This window comes from Scardinius erythrophthalmus, assembly GCF_964197995.2.
Source record: "Scardinius erythrophthalmus genome assembly, chromosome: 2".
NCBI lineage: Eukaryota > Metazoa > Chordata > Actinopteri > Cypriniformes > Leuciscidae > Scardinius > Scardinius erythrophthalmus.
Window position 1 is genome coordinate 59,788,430 of NC_138222.1, and position 20,055 is coordinate 59,808,484.

The 20,055-nt window shown below is 33.1% G+C and overlaps 1 protein-coding gene across 1 annotated transcript in view; it reads left to right on the forward strand.

The window, feature by feature from the left end:
- Positions 1 to 1,801: 1,801 nt before the first annotated feature.
- LOC308705341 (Fc receptor-like protein 5) overlaps positions 1,802 to 20,055 on the forward strand; it is a gene marked incomplete at its 5' end in the record, with an annotated part of 36,715 nt that continues 18,461 nt past the window's right edge. The window contains 3 exons of the mRNA XM_081390298.1: positions 1,802 to 1,859; positions 2,977 to 3,045; positions 9,928 to 10,197. Of these exons, the coding sequence (XP_081246424.1) occupies positions 1,802 to 1,859; positions 2,977 to 3,045; positions 9,928 to 10,197 (397 nt within the window). The remainder of the gene's footprint in view (positions 1,860 to 2,976; positions 3,046 to 9,927; positions 10,198 to 20,055) is intronic.

Below are 20,055 nucleotides of genomic sequence, written 5' to 3' on the forward strand. Positions count from 1 at the left end.
AATCAAGTTTATTGGTCTTGTTTAGTGCATAAACATAACTTAACCCTTTAAATGACATCTCTATATAGATATATTTTTTTCTTCATTCTATTTATTTGTATTTATTTATTTTCATTTACCTTTTTGATACACAATGCCCTGTTATGGCTGCACTTTGTTCTGCACTATGTTCCACAACTTTAACCCTTGTGCGCTGTTCGTTTGCGGTTTACAGTCAGGTTGTTTGGGGTATGAGAGACCCCAGGCAACAAAATGTTATTTTGTAACAATATATATATTTTAAACAAATGTAATTTTACTCAGTTTATTAATGTTTTTACTCTACATTTGGACATTTTTACTCCACAAAATGTTCAAAAAAAAATTAATACAAAATGTGCCTTATAAAATACCCACATTTCTAACTTTCATTCATGGGGATAACATGGATAATTTGACATGGTTTAGTGTAAGATTTTTGGCCAAATCTTGAAAAATGCAGTTTTTAAAGTAAAAAAATAAATAAATCACTTTAACCAGTAGATGGCTGCAGAGCTCTAAAAGTACTAAAAGTTTCAAACTAAAAGACATCTTTTCACAAGTTTTTCCGGTTAGATTCATATCTACATATAATGAAATCACAATTATAACAATAAAAGTTACTTTTTGTCAAAGTTTGGCAGTTTTTGTACTGAAAAAAATCAGTTTTTCAATAATGTTCCATTATGATTAGAATCAAACCTGATCAGGATGTTACAAAGAGAAAAGTTGGAGTTTTTAGAGTTTATCATTTATTTCAAACATCTGTTTTTCATATAATTCTACAAATTTAAAGTGTGCCACTTCATTTCTGTCTGTGTGTTCTGTGTTGTTATGGATTTTGTCCATTGATCAAATTCATTTGATTCTAATCATAATATAACACTACTGAAAAACAGATTTTTTTTTCAGTACAAAAAGTGCCTAAACTTTGACAAAAAGTAACTTTTATTATTATAATTGTGATTTCATTATATGTAGATATGAGTACAACTGGAAAAACTTGTGAAAAGATGTCTTTCAGTTAGTCAAAAAGCAAATAGCAAATAGTGGTGCTCTGCAGCCATCTACTGGTTAAAGTGATAAATTGTTACTTTTAGAACAGCATTTTCCAAAAGATGGGCAAAAATCTTTTAAAAACACTTAACCATGTCAAATTATCCATGTTATCCCCATGAATGAAAGTCAGAAATGTGGGTCAAAAAGACCCTGAACAGCGCACAATGGTTAAGGCAAATGGATTTGTTGTTTGTTGTGTTTTCATATTCAAGAGATTATAAGCTAGATGCAGTTTTTTTGGGGTCTGCATCAAATGTTCTTCGACTTTTATACATAATAAATTTGTTTATGAATAAAGATTGATCTGTTGAAAGCAGTTATTTTGAGATAAATGCCAAATGTTCTCCTCCTATTCATATTTTACATTGAAGGGGTGCATACAACATATTTGCCCACCGGCAACTATAGTTGCCGCACATTCAAATATGATTTTCAAGAAAGAAAAAAAAAACCTGGGGAAAATAAATGCAGAACATGTTCACATAGGACACTATTAACAGGATTATATGCATGAAACCATTCAGAAAAATTTGGGCACAAATGGGTTAACATGCTGAATGTCGTTAACTTACCGAACACGACGCACCGTTTGAATGCTGCAAGTTATAGCAACGTTTTAGAGAATTATCGACAGCCGCAGCGGAGAGAAGACGAGTTTCCATGAACTTGAATTAAGCAATGTCAATATTCGTCTCTAACGCGCAAAAATGAACCTTCAGCTGGCATGATAAAAGTAACGTTGCTCGCGCACAAATTCAACAACCGAGAGGTGTACAGGACAGGTAGCTGCGAGCGAGCGCCTGCCATATTAATTTTCTAGGCCAGAAAAACCCTGCAGTATTTTCGGATTGTTTAATTCATAAGTCCTAACCTTACACTAGACATATAGGCCTAACCCCTCAAACACGATCATCACCATGTGATTTCCACTTAGATTGCCCAGAAATTAACTGTAAGCTGTGTAATGTTTGTAAGTTAACTAATTAGCTGGCAACGGACATTTGTTCAAAGGCAAACAATGATTTTCCGCTCCAGTAACGTTATAGCAGCTAACTTACGCGTTTACTACACACCCACCAACTAACAAAAAATACGGTATAAGCTGTGAACCAAAGTTATAAATTAAATTATTTTACCATTTGGTGTTCTGGTAAAAAGGTGAACTGGTGAGGGAAAACACCATGGTGTCATTAAATTCGCAGAGCATGGTCAATGTGCTGCTTACAAGAATTAAAACGTAAAATCCTACATTATAATTACAAATTAAAAAGAAAAACTAACCTTCCACGGATATTTTGTGTTTTTCAGCACGAATTCGCGTAATGGCTCCTGCTGGCAGCTGCGTCAACTCAAAATGGCGATAACTTCTCTCTGTGTTTCGCGGTATTTGCTCTGTATCACCCCTCCCCCAACGTAACTTACAGCCACGAGTTAAATGAACTTTACAAGCCAGACAAAAATCACAGGTAGTCAACATAATGTATAACTTTAAGTTTAATTTTAGAAAACTTATACACTTGAGTTCAATTTCTACAACTTACCATTGCAATTGGAGTTAAAGACAAGGAGTAAGTTCATATAACTTAATGAGGCTCGCATGTTTTACAGTGTATATACTATACTATATACTATACTATACTATACTATACTATACTATACTATACTATACTATACTATACTATATATATACTATACTATACTATACTATGCTATATTATTCTGTATATAATGTATTCTATCTACTATCGCCCCTTAATATATGTGCATCAGAACACATTATACTCTAAACAATGCTGGGTTATTTTTTTCAACCCAAACGCTGGGTTGAGACTGTTGGGTAAGAACGCTGGGTTGATTTAACCCAATTGGGTTGAAAATCATTGTTAATCTGTAACCCAGTGGTGCTGGGTTGGGAACGCAGTCGTGAAAAAGAGTTTGTACGTGACTTTAACAACACGGACGACACCAGTGAGAGGAGACACCATTTTCTCTGCATCTTCAGATGGAAGCCAGTGAAAAACGCATTACGGTAAAGATAAAAAAAAAAAAAAAAAACATTTAAGTAATTATCAATTGCCAGAGACCTAGGAGTGCTTCATTCTTTTGAGTTTATGTGAGTTTATTTTTAGAAAATAAATTTTTCTGTTGTCTCCTCCATGTATACTTCAAATTTGTATGCAACAACAGTATGACGACTTGTTCACGTTTTATTTCAGTCATTGATGTCTGTGTTTTTGATTGCAGAACTCAAATCAACTTTAGAGAGGAGTCGTCCTTCTTGGTCTTCCTTTCTTAAAGGAATAGTTCACAAAAATAAAAATTGTCAAAAATACAAAGTAATATTAGAAGTAATCCATGCAAATATTTATATATGAATGAAATCCTAAATTATATCTCTTGCAATGGATGGACCAATTCATTTGTGTTCCAAATATTAACGAAAGTCTTATGGTTTATGAACAAAATGAGGGAGAGTAAATCATGACAATTTTCATTTTTGGGTGAACTATCTCTTTAAAGCGGTATGTACTATGCCATGTCTGTTTAATACTTTTCCAGAATATATCAATATATATATATATATATATATATATATTTTTTTTTTTTTTGAATGATGTTGCATGCCTTTGCTGTTCTGCTTGAGTTTCTTCTTGACTGAATTAAGCAGATCATGGGAATTGGCGGTGAAGTGTGTTCTGTGTGTGTTCAGACTCAACACACTGTTATATAATCTGTAATGATAAACGTTCAGTGTTTGTTCAGTGTTGTTGTTTAGTGGAGGAATTCACGCTCTCTCATTCATACACTTGCTCATATTCTTTCACATGTGTACTCGTGTCTCAGGCAGAGAGTTCAGTATCTTATGCAAATGTTATAATGTCAGTGTTATTGTTGTGGTTTATTTGTGTTCAGTAATGTTATTAACCATTTAGATCTGTTGGATAATTGTTATAAACTATAGGTAGTTTCTTAAATAACTTAAGATTACAGATTTATAAATAAGTTTAAATAATTTTAAAGTTGAGTGAACTTAAATTTGGGAGTTTACTTGTTTCCTTTGTTTGCTTGAATAAGTTGTTGCAATATTTAATACAACTAGATGGGAAAGTTCATCGAGATAAACTTTAAGTTGGCTTGGAAAAGGTTGGACGAGAAGTTTAAAGTAGTTTGAAGTATTACATTAATTATTACTTGATTTTTCTTTCTCAATCCTTTTATGACAATTACAAATATTTTGTTGCCGTCACATGAAAAACGATCAAATTATCAAATAATTGTTCTGATTGGTTGCCATTGTGTTCTGGGTGGTTGTTATGAAATAGATAGATTAGAAATATTAGAATGGAAAATGAATCTCGATGGATTATAAATAGTACATAGAATGGCAGCTAATGCCCCAGACAGCATGGTAACATTGATTCAATGTTGAGTTTTGATCCAAACCATCATTTTGGTTGACATCAAAATTTCAATGTTTAAAGTGTGTTGGATCAGCATTGAAATTTGGATGAAAGGGAACAGCACACATGGGTGAAGACAGTGACATTGAACTAACAGTGAGTCTTAGTTTATGAGCACAATATCTTGCAGACATGTATCTGTGCAAAACACTACTGGGTGTTTCCCAATCAGTGGGGCGTTTCAGTTCATGATGAGCACTTTCAATGGTGTTACCTCATTTGCTCATGATTTTAGCAAGTCTTTTGAAAAATGGTTGAAAAACACCAATTGTATTTTGAAAATTGGCACTAATTGGTATAAGCCCATTTTGGTTTTGCATGTGGGCTTCTCAGTAGTTAATTGATGCTTCCTTATTAGAGAGAAAACACAAGGTGCGTCCTATACGGAAGTCTTGAAACTCTCTGAGTTTCAAACAATAGTGCATATAATGTATTTCTGTTTTTAGCATGCTTTTTACTTGCATTTTATTTATTGTTACTAAATCTACTAACATACATTAATTTTCAAAGTAAGTAAAGTGTTGAAATAAATTGCACAGATAGCATGGGAACATTGATACAATGTTGAGTTTTGATCCAAACCATAATTTTGGTTGAGATTGACATTTCAGTGTTTAAAGTGTGTTGGATCAGCATTGAAATTTTGATGAAAGCCAACAGCACACATGGGTGGAGACAATGGGTGCTTCTCAATATCCCTCCTCGTCTCCTCTCTCCTCCGTCCTCCATCCTATGACCCGGAAACCAATCGAGCTCAGCCATCTTGAAGGACATCTCAATTCTCTAATTGCACCGCGAGGAGTCGAGGATCGAGGAGTTAGGAGGCTTCCCGAGGAGTCATGAGCGAGGACACACAGGTGTATCCTATGCGGAAGAGTTTTATCGACTTAAACGTTACGCACGTCTAAATTCTCCTCCCCCTTCACATCGGTCACAATCATTTTAATTTATACTTTACCTTTGCAGTTTATATAAACCACACATCTCACATATTTCAACAGGGTATCTTGCTTTATTATTATTTATTATGAATTTCTTAATTAAACAAACTTGAAAAGCGCTGCTGATGACGCGATGAAGTGACACTCGAGTGATCAAGTATTCCAGTGTATAAAAAAAAAGTTACATTCGAATCCTCCGTCCTCGCGTCTTTTCCTTGCAGTCTTCCCTCGCATCCTACAGGGGGCGGAGCTGAGACGCGAGGAAAGGAAACGAGGATGCACAAATAAGAAATGAGAAGCACCCAGTGACATTGAACTAACAGTGATTTGTAGTTGATGAGCACAAGATCATTCTGGCATGTATCTCTGCAGAACACTAGTGGGTGTTTCTCTATCAGTGGGGCGTTTTCAAACCACAATGGGCATTTTCAACTGCTTTACCTGATTTGCTCTAATCCACTGGGGGCTTGGTTTAGGGGTGGGGTGGTTTAGCAAGTCTGTTGAAAAATGGTTGAAAAACATTTATTGTAGTTTGAAATTGGCCACTGATTGGTAAACGCCCATTTTGGTTTTGCATGCGCACTTCTCAGTAGTCAGAGAGAAAACATAGGTGCATCCTATACAGAAGTCTTGTTTGTTGAAGCACCTGACATACTTACATGACTTCTCTAGCACAGTTTCAAAAACACACTTAAAAAATGCACAACTTGTAGTTGCATCTACACACTTAAAAAATGCACATTGCTTTAGTAAAGTTTATTCCGAATTTCCTGAATAAAGTTCTAACGTCATTTAACACATTTCTTGAAGTGCAGGAGACATGAACATGAGCAAGAAAGTTACACTGCAAACATAGCCCATGTCTTGCATCCGTCAGTGCTTGCATGCAGAGCACATTGCTCCTTTAGTAGGAGTGAAGGCTGACGAAGATGGACAATAAAAAAAAAGCACCCCCCTCCTGATAATGCTGGCATTGATTATACACCGAGTTGTTGTCGACAGCATAATCACCTGACCTGGGACTTGATGATATCCTGTGCCTTATCACTGCTTAATCAGGTAATCATTATATTCCTGAATCTGTATTAAATTTGAAAAAAATGTAACTGATTTCCATTCGGTTTAGCTTGTTTCCACTGAAACACAATAACAAAAAACATCTTGTGTTTATTAAGAAAGTGACTGACATGGCTATTTTGTGCTATTTAAAGAGATTAAGTTCTACATAAGGTGAATCTGCAGCTTCAAAATGATAGTTCAGCCCGAAATAAAAATTCTGTCATCATTTATTCACCCTCAAGTTGTTCCAAACCTGTATGAGTTTTTTTTTTTCTTCTGCTGCACACAAAAGAAGACATTTTAAAGAATGTTGGCATCCAGACAGTTGATGGTAGCCATGGACTTCCATGGTATTTATTTTCTACTATGGAAATCAATGGCCACCGTCAACTTTCTGGTTACCAACATTCTTTAAAATATCTTCTTTTGTGTTCAACTGAAGAAAGAAACTCAAACAGGTTTGGAACAACTTGAGGGTGAGTAAATGAAACAGAATTTTCCTTTCGGGCTGAACTATCCCTTTAAAGAAATTTTCATTGAAAAAACCTAAGCTTTTTTATTCTACAAGATAAACTTGTTACTTGAATGCTATGTAGTTTCACAGAAAATGAACTGAGATATAGTTAATGGCTATAGCTCATAGGTGTTTGTTCCTCTTCATGAAGAGTTTAGCTCCAACGCCTGCCTGGAAGTGTTCATTGATCCTAATGACCTTGATTAGCTTGATTAGCTGCTTCAGGTGTGTTTAATTAGGGCTGGAGATAAAATCAGACACCCCTGCCATAGTGATTTCTTTTGATATTGAAGCATTAATAGATTTTAGAAAAATAAATGAAATAATCAGAATTTAATGATACTTTAATCATAGTTAGAATATTTTGTGTTCAGCCATTTTTTTTTTTTTTTAAGTGAATCATATTGTGTTTAGTATATTAACATTCTTGAATGTGGAAACTGAATTGACTTGTTCTCGAGTAACATCATGCTTTCTTTTTCAGATTTCAGAGAACCCAGAGGAAAAGAGGCAGTAGTCTGATGTAAGACAGATTTTAAAGACCTGAACCGTTGGACCACCTGTAGTATGACATCAGACTTCTGAAGACAATTTTATTTTTAAAGGTTGAAATGCTTTTGTACTATTTCTCCCCCTTTCTTTTTTAAAGAATGATATTTTGATATATTTTTGTCATTGATTGATTGAATAAAATAAATTGACTCAACTGCTGGAAAGGTGTCATTTATATTTTAAAAGGTTTTTGCCAAATTTTGAAATGGTCAGGAATTTGTTGACGCATCATTGAAGTGTAGTTGAAATATTAATGTTTCAACATTAACTTGGTACATCAGATGGCAACATTGGTTGACATTGCTTTTCAGTTGTATTTTCAGTGTTTCAACAAAATGAATTTAGAATCAACATCACATTGTAACATTGATCAAACCAAATTACCAAAGATTATTTCTGTTAATTTCAGTGTTGATTCAACAGCAGTGATGTAGATTCAACATCTTAGTGTAACGTTGATTCAATATTACCATTGATTAGTTTTGTTCATTTCAGTATTGATTCAGCATCGGTGATGTAGAATCAATCATAGTGTAATGTTAATTCAGTAGCATTACTATTGATTTTTTGTTCAACAGTTTCAACATTAACTGAGGGTGCAAAAGTGATGTTGATAAAATATCACTTTGTAATGTTGAATCAATACTATTACTGTTGATTTTTGGTTGAAATCTCAACATTGCTTCAGCATTAACTGAGGGTGCAAGAGTGACGCAAAAACAACATCACTTTGTAATGTTGAAGCAATATTAACACTATTGATTTGTGGTTGAAATCTGAACATTATTTCAATATTAACTGAGGGTGCAAGAGTGATGCTAAAGCAACATCACTTTCTAACGTTATTTCAATGTAATCAGCGTTGACGCATCAACACTGACTCAACATTGTTTCAGTGGTTACATGCTATCTGGGTGAAGTCTGATGAGCCTCTCCAACTGTCAAAATTTGAATTTAGTTTAGAGTTAGAAAGAAAGAGAAAGAAATATGATAGATAGATAGATAGATAGATAGATAGATAGATAGATAGATAGATAGATAGATAGATAGATAGATAGAAAGAAAGCTTAAATGAGTCTCAATAAATTAGAAATAGTACATAGAATGGCAGCTGATGGAGTCTAATAAGCCTCTCCAACTGTCAAAATTTGAATTTATACAGTTGAAGTTTAAATAGTCTTGGCTCAATTTGAACATTCTGTAATGAAAGTCTATGGGATTTTTCCAATTTTTGATCAGCAATTTTAGGAAAACCGTTAGTCTGATCAGTCTGAAAAGAGCAAGCAGCTCTAGTCAGAACAGTTTGAAGGTTTAGTCTGAGTTTAGTGGTTGTAGCTTTAACAGTTTAGGAGTAGCGTGGAGAAATTTTGGCTAAGAATAATAATAATCATCTTAAATACAATATCAGTATGTTGGCTTTTCCAACTTAATTACTTAGAGTCGAAACAATACATCATTTTATAGTGTAATGTTTTCGTTGGTGGTGGATAATATACAAAAAAGTCTAATTTGGTCTTAAACGCAAGTTATTTTATTGTTAAGTTAAGTTCATTGAAATGGTAAAAAAAAAAAAAAAAAAAAAAACCTAAAGTAATCTGTATCTGATGATTTGTCATTTTTTTCTGCTTTTCTTCTCTCATGCACACTGTTACTTTTGAATGTGTTTGCCTTTATTCTCATTTTCAATAAAATTGTACCTTTTGATAGTCAATGATAGTACCTGTGACTTTTGATAGTAGGCCTATGTGATTATAAAGTGATTCAATAATGTCCAATATTCCTGGTTTTATTTTCAAACTATTTTGGGTTAATCTTAATCCTGTAATGTTGTATTTTTACTCCAAAATTTTGGTTAAAAAACATTTAACGCAATCTGCTGCCAATCTTTTCAACCCAGCATTTTGTAGTGTACAACAGTTTATTATTTAACTGTATATGCTACATTGTCACATGACCTCATCACTTTGCATGTTTAAGTCTGTAATATTTTTACACTCTTAAATTATGTAAGATTTGTAAATGTTGTACAAGCTGCAATTCTGTGTCACGCAAATAGAAAATAACATACATGTATTATAGACTCAGTTTACATGTATGGCACACTTTACCCAGTCTTTCAGTTTATACAAAGTTTATCAGTATATAGTCTATCAATAATTACAAACAATTTTGATGTAATCAATACAAACTTCCAGCAAACTTTATCTTTCATTTTTAATACAGTGTTTGTCTCATAAGGAGGTTTTGAGTTCATAAACACTAACATTGATCATGAGACTGATGCTGTTTTAATCAATATTTACTCATATGTGTATTAATACAGGAAAACCTGTAGTGAAGGTGAAGCCATATCAGCGTGTGTTCAGAGGAGAGACAGTCACTCTCACATGTGAAATACAGGGAGGAGGAGACATTCAGTGGAGATACAGCTGGAGGATTAGAGATGGAGACACTTTCTATCCATATACAACACCAACAACATCAGAGTTCAGTTTCACAGCTGATCGTGTGTCTGTCAGTGAATACAGTTGTAGAGGAGAGAGATCAGGCTCACTCACAGACTTCAGTGATGCTCTTACACTGACTGTATCAGGTGAGTCTTCATATTCACATCTGTTTAATGATCATTTAAAATCCATATTTCAACACTTATGATCTTCTGTATCAGCCACATCTGTTCTTATAAGCAATTCACTTTTAGTCATGATTGTCTTCAGATGTCTTGTGTGTGTTGCACATTTTTATCAGGATATTTTTTTTAAAACATCATGTAAATTGTGACTTTCCAGTGTTATTGGCGTCTCCTATGGCAAGCCGTTTTAACTTTTATTCATTTCCGGGATATGAATTGTTGATATCAACAATTGAATTCTTGATATCTGTAATTATATTTTCACTAGTGAAATGTCACCATAGGCTGCCATTCAAAATCAATTGTTGATATCAAGAATTGATTTCTTACTAGTAGAAATATAATTTTTGATATCAATAATTACATTGTTACTAGTAAAAATGTGAATTACTGATATCAATAATTCAATTGTCACTAGTTGAAATATATATTATTGATATCAACAATTGAATTGCTACTAGTAAAAATTTTCATTTTTGATATCTAAAAATGTATTTCTGATATCAATATTATTTCATATATCTAAAATGGCTTTCTTACTAGTAACAATCACATTCATGATATCAGAAATTATCATTGTCACTAGTGAAAATGGAATTATTGATATCAAAAATGAACATTGTTACTAGTAGCAATTAAATTGTTGATATCAAGAATAGACATTTCAACTAGTGACAACTGAATTCTTGATATCAAAAATAAAGGTTTTTACTAGTAAGAATTGTATTTCTGATATGTGTATTCAGAATTTTAACTAGTAAGAATATGGCAAGCCGTTTTAACTTTTATTCATTTCCAGGATATGAATCCTTGATATCAACAATTAAATTTTCACTAGTTAAAATTATAATTCTTGATATCAGGAATAATGTTTCTACTAGTAACAATGGCAATTTTTGATATCAGGAATTACATTTCAACTAGTAAAAATGTTCATTCTTGATATCAACAATTTAATTTTAATTAGTAAAAACTATAATTCTTGATATTAACAATTGAATTTCAACTAGTAAAAACTATAATTCTTGATATTAACAATTTATATCCTGGGAATGGCAATAGGCAAGCCGTTTTGACTTTTAATCATTCGCAGGATATGAATTCTTGATATCAACAACTAAATTTTCACTAGTTAAAATGATTGTTATTGATATCAGGAATTAGATTTCTACTAGTAACAATGGCTATTTTTGATATCAGGAATTACATTTCCACTAGTAACAATGCTAATTCTTGATATCAGAATTTACATTTTCACTAGTTAAAATGATAATTCTTGATATCAACAACTGAATTTCAACTAGTAAAAACTATAATTGTTGATATCTGTAATTGTATTTTCACTAGTGAAATGTCACCATAGGCTGCCATTCAAAATCAATTGTTGATATCAAGAATTGATTTCTTACTAGTTAAAATTCCAGTTTCACATATCAGAAATACAATTCTTACTAGTAAAAACCTTTATTTTTGATATCAAGAATTCAATTGTCACTAGTTGAAATGTCTATTCTTGATATCAACAATTGAATTGCTACTAGTAACAATGTTCATTTTTGATATCAATAATTCCATTTTCACTAGTGACAATGTTAATATCTGATATCATGAATGTGATTGTTACTAGTAAGAAAGCCATTTTAGAGATCTGAAATTATATTGATATCAGAAATACATTTTCAGATATCAAAAATTAACATTGTTACTAGTAACAATTAAATTGTTGATATCAAGAATAGACCTTTCAACTAGTGACAATTGAGTTCTTGATATCAGGAATTTGCATTTTTACTAGTAACAATGTAATTCTTGATATCAACAATTAAATTCTTGATATCAACAATTAAATTCTTGATATCAACAATTCAATTCTTGATATCAACAATTCAATTCTTGATATCAACAATTGATTTTGAATGGCAGCCTATGGTGACATTTCACTAGTGAAAATATAATTCTTGATATCAACAATTACATTTTTGATATCAAGAATTAAATTGTTGATATCAACAATTACATTTTTGATATCAAGAATTATATTGTTGATATCAAGAATTGAATTGTTGATATCAAGAATTAAATTGTTGATATCAAGAATTGAATTGTTGATATCAACAATTTAATTGTTGATATCAAGAATTGAATTGTTGATATCAAGAATTAAATTCTTGATATCAAGAATTCATATCCTACATGTGTTTTAAATGTTAAAAGGGCGACAAAACTATTACAGATATCAAAAATTGATTTCTTACTGGTTAAAATTCTGAATACACATATCAGAAATACAATTCTTACTAGTAAAAACCTTTATTTTTGATATCAAGAATTCAATTGTCACTAGTTGAAATGTCTATTCTTGATATCAACAATTGAATTGCTACTAGTAACAATGTTCATTTTTGATATCAATAATTCCATTTTCACTAGTGACAATGTTAATTTCTGATATCATGAATGTGATTGTTACTAGTAAGAAAGCCATTTTAGAGATCTGAAATTATATTGATATCAGAAATACATTTTCAGATATCAAAAATTAACATTGTTACTAGTAGCAATTAAATTGTTGATATCAAGAATAGACCTTTCAACTAGTGACAATTGAATTATTGATATCAGTAATTGCCATTTTTACTAGTAACAATGTAATTCTTGATATCAACAATTATATTTCTACTAGTAAGAAATCAATTCTTGATATCAACAATTGATTTTGAATGGCAGCCTATGGTGACATTTCACTAGTGAAAATACAATTGTTGATATCAAGAATTCAATTGTTGATATCAAGAATTATATTTTTGATATCAAGAATTAAATTGTTGATATCAAGAATTCAATTGTTGATATCAACAATTACATTTTTGATATCAAGAATTACATTTTTGATATCAAAAAATGTAATTGTTGATATCAAAAATGTAATTCTTGATATCAACAATTCATATCCCGGAAATGAATAAAAGTTAAAACGGCTTGCCATAGTAAGAAATACATTTTTGATATCTGTAATAGTTTTGTCGCCCTTTTAACATTTAAAACACATGTAGGATATGAATTGTTGATATCAACAATTAAATTGTTGATATCAACAATTGTATTTTTGATATCAACAATTCAATTCTTGATATCAACAATTTAATTGCTACTAGTAAAATGTTTCATTTTTTATATCTGAAAATGTATTTCTGATATCAATATAATTTCAGATCTCTAAAATGGCTTTCTTACTAGTAACAATCACATTCATGATATCAGATATTAACATTGTCACTAGTGAAAATGGAATTATTGATATCGAAAATGAACATTGTTACTAGTAGCAATTAAATTGTTGATATCAAGAATAGACATTTCAACTAGTGACAATTGAATTCTTGATATCAAAAATAAAGGTTTTTACTAGTAAGAATTGTATTTCTGATATGTGAAACTGGAATTTTAACTAGTAAGAAATCAATTCTTGATATCAACAATTGATTTTGAATGGCAGCCTATGGTGACATTTCACTAGTGAAAATACAATTACAGATATCAACAATTATAGTTTTTACTAGTTGAAATTCAATTGTTGATATCAAGAATTATCATTTTAACTAGTGAAAATGTAAATGCTGATATCAAGAATTAGCATTGTTACTAGTGGAAATGTAATTCCTGATATCAAAAATAGCCATTGTTACTAGTGGAAATGTAATTCCTGATATCAAAAATAGCCATTGTTACTAGTAGAAATCTAATTCCTGATATCAATAACAATCATTTTAACTAGTGAAAATTTAGTTGTTGACATCAAGAATTCATATCCTGCAAATGATTAAAAGTCAAAACAGCTTGCCTATTGCCATTCCCAGGATATAAATTGTTAATATCAAGAATTATAGTTTTTACTAGTTGAAATTCAATTGTTAATATCAAGAATTATAGTTTTTACTAATTAAAATTAAATTGTTGATATTAAGAATGAACATTTTTACTAGTTGAAATGTAATTCCTGATATCAAAAATTGCCATTGTTACTAGTAGAAACATTATTCCTGATATCAAGAATTATAATTTTAACTAGTGAAAATTGAATTGTTGATATCAAGGATTCATATCCTGGAAATGAATAAAAGTTAAAACGGCTTGCCATACGTCTCCATCTTTGAGATTGACTTTAGTCACTGTCGCTATGGTTACAGGAGATATTTACTAATAGAAAAGATGAGTTTTGTGCTGAAGTCAGAGAGAATGACGTGACTGTTTTCCAGAGCCGCCTTAACCTAATGTTAGGCCCCGGGGCTGAGAGGTTTTGTAGGCCCCCCATCCCCTCGATTTATAGAGTCTCATTTTAAAAAAGTGTAATATCTAGGTAATCTACATCACATAATGCATTAGTTTCTTTCGAGACCTACAACAGTGAGTTTTTTTTTATATTGTTTTCAATTTTAATATTGTTATTAACATATCACTGAGCACATAAACACAAGACACTTTATTTAACAACCACACACAGCAACTAAATTTCAACTTTATGCAAATGAGAAGCGATTTTCGCGAGCGACAACCAATAGGAAAGAAGCCTTTAAGTGGAGATCAGCTCCCGTCACCGTCTCGAGTGCAGGAGAGACAGAAGAGTTCGAGGGCGATTTCACTGTTTTATATGATTTGACAGTAACTAACCACAAACATGGATATAATAAAATGATGCACGGAAAAGAAACTGTCGACAGTCTCAGTGAGTTTATTCTGGATTTAGTGCGTAAATCATTTTGTTTACAAATGAGATGCTTTGCAGTTGTTATATAGCCCAGTGGTTCCCAACCTTTTTTTGTCTGAGACCCCCTTTTTCCCAAGAAAATATTTTAGGGCCCCCCTTCACATTTAATGATATTATCGCTCTTGTAAGCTTGCAGCAAGGATGACAAAATATGTTGTTTTCAAACAAACGGTGTTTACTATAACCAGATATGTTTATGCACAAATAATAGCCTATAATATTGAAAATACAATAACAAAAACATCAGTAGGCCCTTTGTAATTTAAAAACGTAAGCCTAGGAGTAGCCTATAAATTGGCCCTATTTGAAATACAATAACAAAAATATTCACACTGGTGTGTAAAAAAAAAAGAAAAGAATATAGGCTAGGCTATTACTAAATGACTGCTGTCTGGGACCTCAATACTTGCATGTTATTTGTGAGGCTTTATCAATGTGAGGCTTTATTTTTGACGCTTTTGGCGCTATAGCGAGCAATAATAAACTTGCGTTTATTAACAGAATAATGCGTCTTTCGGAAGAACATTGTAGCCGGAACTACTTCTCTCTGTGTGCGTCTATGACGAGTCACGCAGGTACTGGGCTACTCCGCAGCGGCAGCGATCCGATCTAGTGTAAAATAGTCCCAATGTAAACACTTATTATAGGTGTACCATAGTTGTTCAGGATAAGACAAAAACACGGATTGGAACATGGATTCATGATGAACTCGCTCATTATATAAATTTTGTAAATTTTGAACAGAAAAAATTTAAGGGCTTTTATTTAATGCTCATTGCTCAAAACTTTTCAAAATATGACGCGACCCCCCTGAGAGTTCGCTGAGGCCCCCTTGTGAGCCGCGACCCCCCTGTTGGGAACCACTGATATAGCCTACATGTTAAAGATTTTATTTTGGATGTGTTCATTGTGATTATATTGGCTGGGTTTTTAAAAGTTTATAAAATTGAAAGGATCATTGCTTGGTGCATTTGGAAACAAAGCTTGTCTATTTCTAAATGTAATCGCGTGCATCGCTGATGATTATAGGCTACTGTCCGTGTGTTGAAAAAAACGTCGATTAAACACACTCGCAACAGACACACCAAAGCGGAGACGTTAGTGGCACTGAGCGGACACGAACCGTAACGCCTCATTCGCGCCGCGGGACCTCTAGACGCGCGTAAACTTGTCTTTGCATAGACTTAACATTGAAATCACTCGCGCCAGACGCTCTTTTCGCGTTTGGTGTGAACGCACCATAACAATAACATTAGAGCGACAGCACTACCAACGTCCACAAGCGACTAGCGACATACAGCGACAAAATCTGACAAGTTAAAACAATATGACCTTTTCAGCTCATCATGAACCTGAACATGGGAGGCCCCTGAACTTGGGAGGCCCCTGGGCTTCAGCCCAGGTAAGCCCGTGCATTAAGGCGGCCTTGCTGTTTTCGTTGGTGGTGGATAATATACAAAAAAAAAAAAAAAGTCTAATATGGTCTTAAATGAAAGTTATGCATCCGTCTTAATTGAAATGGTAAAATAATAATAATAATAATAATAATAAAAATGTGACTGTAAACTGTGTATCTGACGATTTGCAATTTTTTTCTTCTGCTTTTCTTCTCTCATACACACTGTTACTGTCACAAACTGCCCCGTGACAAGAAGGTTGAGGATCCAAATGCACTATATTAAACAGGGTAATCCAATAGGCTACAGGCAGTGATGGGCAGTAACGCGTTAGAAGTAACGCGTTACTGTAATCTGATTACTTTTTTCAAGTAACGAGTAAAGTAAGGGATTACAATTGCAAAAGCAGTAATTAGATTACTGTTACTTTCCTGTAAGCAGGCTGCGTTACTGCGTTACACTGCGAGACTGTCTCGCGACATGAGCCGTGACTCGTGAGTGACAAATGACATGAGCGCCGCGAAGTCAGTGGTAAACACTATGGCAAGCGATCGCGTTCAAAAGTCTTTAAACGAAACGCGTGAATTTTGACGCGTCAACACACACCGTTTGTCCGTGTTCAGACGTCATGTTTATTCCTGAATGATGTCGTAATGGTAAACTGGTATGAACGTGCAAACACGTTATATTTGTTCATGAGGGATAATGCATTGGTACGTTGTGAGTGATGTCAGTCTTATGATTTGTCATGCCTTTTTAAGTTGTTCGTTTAACATTATTTCCCAAGGTAGAAAAGACAACAGCTCTTAGAATGGGTCTTTTATTTTAGCAAACTGCCAAAAAACCTTTTCAGACTGTGTGCAGCTGAACCAAGAAAAGCTTAAGATTGCATGGATTGCAAGATTGCTAGCTCATAAGCATGAATGGCAGAAGAAAAAGACTGCAATTAAAAAACAAAACAAGAGAAAATTATTTTAATGCAAGCAATAAAAAACTGCACACATCAGCTGTGGAATAAAAGAAAAGAAATGCATGATCAACTAGATTAAGGCAAACTCCTGTCTTAATTTAAACCCTGTCCACCACCCCCAAAGGTTTCACAAAGTTATTCTTGCCACTGTAACTTATGGCTTCCTAAAGACAGGTTTATGGGTAAATAAATGAATAATAATTAAAAAAAATATACCAGGGCTCAACATTTAAGCCTTTGCATTTGTCCTTCGGTCGGTCATTCACTTGTCTGAGTAAAAACATTTGTTAGAACAGGAATTTTTTTAGATTTTTTGTGTGTGTGTTGTAAATATAATTTATTCCGAATCAGTATTCTCATCAGTTCAGTCAGCTTTAACATATATAAATCGGCATATTTATGATATTTTAACCTTTATAAAGGGCATTTTTCCCTAATCGTTTGCTTCATCTTTCATTTAAAATTCTTAAATTTGATCAATAAATTACAATAGAATAATAACATGCTAAAGGGCTGTTACCAATCAAATAAACTGCATTAAATAATGTAATGAGATTATTTAAAATATTTTTTGAATATACAAATAAGAAATATTATTTGTGCATAGAAATAATATTTATAAACCGCCAGTAGGAGGCGGCAGGCGACCATCTTAATGAGTGAGTCATTGATGCAATGTGCATAAAGTTAAAATACTGAAACTAATAAAACAAGTTTTAAAAAAGAATGTTTAATTTGATTAAATTTTAGATGATGGAATATGCAGAAAGAATAGAATTAAGCAGAAAGGTCTATGGCTTTACATAGCTTATTCATTTCGTGCATCATGTTTTTGAAAAGTAACTAGTAAAGTAACTAGTAAAGTAACTAATTACTTTTGAAAATAAGTAATCAGTAAAGTAACTGGATTACTTTCTTGGAGAAGTAATCAGTAATCAGTAACTAATTACTTTTTCCAAGTAACTTGACCAACACTGGCTACAGGCAAGGTCAAAAACAGGCAGTCCATACTAGTGATGTAACGTATGACACTGAAGCTTCGATGTGTGTATCGCACATGCGACACAATTTCTAGTGAAGCTCCGTATCGGGGTGTGTATTGGTTTAAGGCGGGCATACACTGTGCGATGTCTGTGCGATTTCAGCAAGGAACCTACTCACACTGAACGAGTAGATCGCATGCGATGTAAAGCCAAAGCTCAGGATTTATGTGCTCACACTGTACGGTCCGAACGTCGAGCTGCGACTTGACTGCTCACACTATAGGGGAGAACCGGGGCGAAAGTAACGCGGGACGAAAGTAACAAAGCAATTTTCTCAGAGCCCTGACTATATTAGCATTTCAAGCTATGACAGCACGTTTAGTACGCAACCCTTGACTGCGCTGCCAAATATCACGTGATTTCGTCATCGTTTCCCGCGGTTAGTTCCAATAAGCAGTTTTCGAGTGCGATAAGTAGGGGGAGACCGGGGACAGTTGCAACACTTTTTGCATTTCTCTCAATTACTCAGAGACTATTTGGACTAGACCAACCAAATTTGTATATATTAAACTTGCATCTGTCTGCTAATTACCCATACCATTTAAAGATGATTATATATGACATATCGTTCACAGTATTTATTTGAATGGAAGAAGTCAGATGTTGCAACTGACCCCGACCCAGGGACGGTTGCAACACGTTAAAAATACCTTAAATTTCATTAATTAACTTAAGCTTTTTGTCTCAGTGAGCATATAATTCTGAAAATATTAACTGTTTTAGGCCTACTATAATATTATAGTATTATTTATTTCAATAATATTATTGTAGCCTATTATTTATTTATTTAGTCATATTTATCAAATAACGGTTATTGAGTTTTGTTTGTTCATGTGTAGAACATAGGCCTACATAGATTCAGTGTGCAGGAATTACAGATTCTATTTAATCTCTCCATATTTCAGTGTCAGACAGGAAGAATTGAACAATTTGCAATGCAACAAACTTTTATTAAACATGCAATTTATAATTTGTTGCAACCGTCCCCGGCCCTATCAGCCATGACAGAACATCATACTCCTGCTAGACACACTGACTTTGACACATGCTAACCATGTCACTTAGAAGTCAACAAAACAATAATTCAAACTAAGTAAGTTTTGATTAATTCATACAAAATTTCAGGACAGTATGACAAAAATATATCTAATGAAAAAATTTACTTTCATACCTCCAAAACAAGTTTTGTTCAATAAATGCAGAAGCAGATGTTGAATATGTCTACCGTTTTCTTGGTGGGGGGAGGGTCTAACTGTGCATGTTCAGTATGAGTGTCATCACTCTAGCTTGTTTCTGATTGGAGAAAAATGACATGTTGCAACCATCCCCTGTTACAACTGTCCCCGGTCTCCCCTAAATTACTGAAGCGGTACTTTTTTTCTAATTACAAGTTGTGTTTTTAGTTTAATGTCACACAGTAATGATCAATCTACAGGTTATTAAGTGCCGTAACACATCCTGAAGTTTGCCTGGTCAGAGTTTTTCAGTATAAAAGTAAATCGGGTTTAAATGTCCGGAGTTCCTGTCGGGACGAAAGTAACACTTGTTACTTTTGTCCCGCTATAGTAAAAACAAGTGTTTATTTTGTCGCGCTGCTAATGTGGTGACTTTCTCTGTGTTGCAGCATTTATTAAAACATGTTTA